Source organism: Arachis ipaensis, chromosome B01 (genome assembly GCF_000816755.2).
Source record: "Arachis ipaensis cultivar K30076 chromosome B01, Araip1.1, whole genome shotgun sequence".
Classification (NCBI taxonomy): domain Eukaryota; kingdom Viridiplantae; phylum Streptophyta; class Magnoliopsida; order Fabales; family Fabaceae; genus Arachis; species Arachis ipaensis.
Window position 1 is genome coordinate 134,648,079 of NC_029785.2, and position 5,077 is coordinate 134,653,155.

General features: G+C 35.5%; 1 protein-coding gene across 1 annotated transcript in view; it reads left to right on the top strand.

The window, feature by feature from the left end:
* LOC107640873 (dicer-like protein 4) overlaps positions 1–4,232 on the top strand; it is a gene marked incomplete at its 5' end in the record, with an annotated part of 11,904 nt that extends 7,672 nt beyond the window's left edge. Inside the window, 8 exon segments of the mRNA XM_021106085.1 lie at positions 596–801; positions 929–1,138; positions 1,641–2,102; positions 2,238–2,507; positions 2,831–3,160; positions 3,397–3,694; positions 3,792–3,891; positions 4,004–4,232. Coding sequence (XP_020961744.1) covers positions 596–801; positions 929–1,138; positions 1,641–2,102; positions 2,238–2,507; positions 2,831–3,160; positions 3,397–3,694; positions 3,792–3,891; positions 4,004–4,166 — 2,039 coding nt within the window. The 3' untranslated portion in view covers positions 4,167–4,232.

Here is a 5,077-nt window from a genome sequence, read left to right on the forward strand (position 1 = left end):
AAATGTTGAGAACCCTGATAATCCTATTTCTTCAGCCATCATAATGTATTTACATAATATTATAATTTGATAATTAATAATCTACAGCTCCAATCTATCACCAGCTATGCTATTGTTGCAGTCATCGCTTCCTAGAACTACAGTCAAGGTTGTTTCACAGGTTTAGATGAATTATGCTTAAGAACCTTCTTATCATCATTTTCCACTATGATTCTTGATTTGCCGCACATAGACTACCTTTTTTTCTTCATTTAGTGATTTCGAGAACTGGTTGACCAAAAACCATAAGCCATTGAGGATGAGATTCCTTTTAACTTTCCATCATTTTAAATCTTAAGTAACTTTAGTTAGTTATCTTAGATTATTGATAACTTTGTGTTTTTGCAATGCCGATACTTGTCTCAATAGGAGGACTATTTCTAATATCCCATATTGTCTCTTCCCATTGATGGTAGGGAGAGAAGGATCATGATGACATACCTGGGCATTTTTAAGAATTTCTTATTGACTATGAACTTTATGTCTTGATTTTGAACTCTCTTTTTTTGTCTTCGGACTCTTCTCTCATGATTGTAATTTTAACTGTCAATAACAGAGCCACAGGAGCTGGAGGAGTTCTTTGTTGATTTGCCTCCTGAGCTTTGCGAATTGAAAGTTGTGGGTTTTTCGAAGGATATGGGTAGTTCCATATCTTTGCTACCCTCAGTTATGCATCGTCTTGGAAACTTACTGGTTGCTATTGAACTCAAGCAAATGCTGTCTCGATTCTTCCCAGAGGCAGCTGAAATTAATTCCCATACAGTAAGGCCAGAGATACTTTTTATAGATATATAAGTACTATATTCTCTTTCCTTCATTTGTTGTTGTTCTTGTACTGTGTGGAAGAATGTTGTGGTTTAGAGTTACTAACAGTTGTGACAACTACTAGATTCTTGAAGCTCTCACAACTGAGAAGTGTCAGGAACGGTTTTCGCTTGAAAGACTAGAAGTGCTTGGAGATGCTTTTCTCAAATTTGCTGTTGCACGCCATTTTTTTCTCACATGTGACAGTCTTCATGAAGGAGACCTTACTGCAAGGCGTTCTAATGTTGTAAATAATTCCAATTTGTATAAATTGGCTCTTAAACGCAATTTGCAGGTGAAGTTACACTTTCAAGTTTCAACTGACATATTCAGTACCTATATAGCAAAATTGATTATTTTGCTCTCTCCATTCTTTTGAATTTATATGATATACAGGGCAACTAATTTTGGTTACTAGCTGTGTTGTCAAATAATTTAATATATATGCTAAAATTGGCTCGTAGATAAAAGACATGCTTTGTGGGATTTGGATCTTCCTAATTTTTCTCTTTGATGAAATCAAACCTTTGTTTAACAGAGAAGACATATAACTCTGATAACTTGTTTTATACTAAAGCTGAAAGAAATTCTTATATCTTCCACAGAAAAGATTACCATACTTGGAAGTACTAACAAGGATATATGGTCCTGAAAAATTGTAGAAAGTCTGAAAGGGTGAAATTATAGAAACTAACAGAAGGCTTGTAACTTTTCTTTCATGTGCTATCTTGATAGAAGCTTTAGAATTCTTACTTTTGTTACCAACTTATCTCTACCTTCCTGCCTTATAATCCCAGGTCTATATACGTGATCAGGCGTTTGATCCCTGTCAATTCTACGCATTTGGCCGTCCTTGCCCAATAGTTTGCAACAATGAAACAGAAGAAAGTATACACTCATGTTTAAATTCTGTTAAGGAGCAAGGAAGCTCAACTGAAATCCAGTGCAATAAAAATCACCACTGGGTATATAGAAAAACAATTGCTGATGCAGTTGAAGCTTTGGTCGGAGCATTTATAGTTGACAGTGGCTTTAAAGCTGCAATTGCATTTCTTACGTGGCTTGGCATACAAGTTAGTTTTGAAGCCTCACAATTGATTAATGTTTGCCGAGGAAGTGTTGGCTATGTTCCTCTCTCTGCTGATGTAAACATTCTTTCCCTCGAAGATAAGTTGGGATATCACTTCATTCATAAGGGTCTGCTTCTTCAGGCTTTTGTGCATCCTTCTTACAATAAGCATGGAGGAGGTTGCTACCAGGCAAGGCTACTTTACTGTTGACCCCCAATGTCTCAGTTCTGATAAGAATGATTTCTGTACTTTATAAATCTAAGAACTCCGATAAGACACTGATTATTTATCTGTTGTAACCTGACATTTTTTTTTTTTTGGCAGCGACTGGAGTTTCTTGGTGATGCTGTGCTGGATTTTTTGATTACTTCATACCTGTACTCAGCTTATCCCAAGCTAAAGCCTGGTCAATTGACGGATTTGAGATCGTTGTCTGTTAACAATAAGGCATTTGCCTGTGTTGCTGTGGATCGCAGTTTTGATAAATTTCTTTTATGTGATTCTAGCAACCTTTCTGAGGCAGTAAAAAAGTATGTGGCCTATATTAGAAGACCTTCATCAAGTAATGTCAATGAAGGGCCGAAATGTCCAAAGGTACTAAGATCCATTTACATTTACTAATATACATTATACTTGAAACTTATTTTTGGAATTTTTTTTGGTCTATAGAGGTTAGCTATTATTTTTCAAATTCTTTTTGGGTATTCAATTGGAACCCCTAACAGCATATTGATTGATTATGCCAAGTTGTTACTGCATTTTTTGGTTCTATGGTTTGGGTTATGGTCTTATGAACGTGAGTAAACTCCTTTAGATGTTCAAATCAACAGTTCAAAAGGATGTGGTAGATATGTATTACTTCTTAATTATGCATAAATTATAATTTGAGTCTAAAATAACCTTTTTGGTTGTTTCAGGCTTTGGGTGACTTGGTGGAATCTTGTGTTGGTGCTATTCTTCTTGATTCAGGGTTCAATTTGTACAAAGTTTGGGAAATAATGACTTCATTCTTGGATCCAATCATGAAATTCTCATCTAACCTGCAGCTTAGTCCCAAGAGGGATCTGCAAGAACTATGCCAATCTCATAATTTGGAGTTGCAACTCCAAGCATCAAAGTTGACTAAAATGTTTTCAGTTGAAGCAAAAGTGATTGTGAATGGTACATGTCAAACAGCAGTGGCAACCGGGCAAAGTAAAAAAGAGGCTACTAGAATTGCTTCACAGAAACTATTTTCAGAGCTAAAGGTAAAAATAGTATAGAGGGTCTGATTGGCTTCCATTTCTGGTGGCAGGTTCTGTCATAATGAGTTTCTTCATTATGCATTGGGTTAAAAAACTGTTACACTTTTAATAAGCATAATTATAGGTTGTGATGTATCAAAACAGCAAGAGAGATGCATTTTACTTTCCTCAGCAACAACTATAAATTGTTTATATTTACTATGGTCAGTGTTATTGGGTTTGGAACTTTGGATGTACAGGCTCAAGGCTGGAGACCAAGGTCAAAACCTTTGGAAGAAGTTTTAAAATCTACCTTTAAGGGGGAAGCAAAACTTATTGGCTATAATGAAACTCCCATTGATGTAACAGCAATTAATTCCATTGAGCACTCGACGGTTAATGGGAACTTAAGTAGCAGCAACTCAAACCCGATAATTCGCCCCCTCCGTGAGGTGATTGGTATAAAACCTGTTGACCAAAAGGTTCAACATTCTTCTAAGGGACAGCGTAGTGGAACTTATGATAATCGTGATTGTGCCGGTGATTTATCAAGGACAGGTAATATAAAAACCGTACTTAGGTCTTAAGATGCCAAATATTGTAGCTGGTGCCATTTGCTGTTAATCCCAAATAATTTTTCATTGTTCATTTAAAGGAACTGCAAGGTCACGATTGTATGAATTCTGTGCTGCTTCTTGCTGGAAACCACCGACATTTGAGTGCGTCTATGAAGGGGGACCAGATCACATGAAGTTGTGAGTACCTCATTAATTTATTCAATCTTTTAGTTACATATACTATTCTACCCAGATTTTGCTGCCTGAATTGGTTAAGTGCTTATAATAACCTCCTTGTCTCAATTGGTAGATTCACATACAAGGTGACCTTGGACATAGAAGAATCCCCAGATGTGATTTATGAATTCATTGGGGAACCAAAACCGAAGAAGAAAGACGCAGCAGAGTCCACGGCTGAGGGTGTGTTTTGGTACCTGGAACGCGCAGGTTACCTGCCTAATAAGCGTAACTAAACCTCTATTAGTCTAGATACACATTATTACGAATATGCTTATGATTGATCATCAAAACGATTAGGTCATTCCAAAATCCTGAATGAGACACGGCCTACTCTGTTGTTGGTCAGAAAGGAACTTATGAGTGAGGGTGTGTTTTGGTACCTGGAACGCGCAGGTTACCTGCCTAATAAGCGTAACTGAACAGATTCATAAGTTCCTTTTTGACCAACAACAGAGTAGGCCGTGTCTCATTCAGGATTTTGGAATGACCTAATCGTTTTGATGATCAATCAATCATAAGCATATTCATAATAATGTGTATCTAGACTAATAGAGGTTTAGTGATTTGTTGCCAAGAGGAAAATTTAAGGATATTGTATAGTATTACTTCACTTGTGCAGCTGTGTCTAGGCAGTGTACTTGGTAATGGTATCAGTGTTAAGTGGATCATGAATTTGAAATGTAAATATTTGTGATTTGAATCTTGTGTTAATTTGTTTTCCCTAAATGATGACGCTATCGTGTGGTGTTGCTGTATGGATGCAAGTTGAGGTTCAATCGACTTGAAATCAATTTGGTGTGAATATCAAAATCTTTCAGACCTTAAATTTGACATTCACTTGTTTATTTTATTTTTATTTTTTTAATGTAAAAGCTCTTGATGTTTGAAGTTATATAGTGTGATTGTTTAATACTATGGAAATATAGACTTAAGTTTACGACAACTTTCTTATAGAAATTTATTAGCGTAAAATTTCTATGAAATATTTCCTTCTAAAATTAATAAACTCCATTCTTTTAGCTTCTTATCTATCTTTTTCTCTCTTTCTCTATTTTTCTCTATCCTTTTTACTCAATATATAACTCATCATTTATATTTTATATTACTAATTTAACAAATCAAAATATACGATAAGATATTCTTT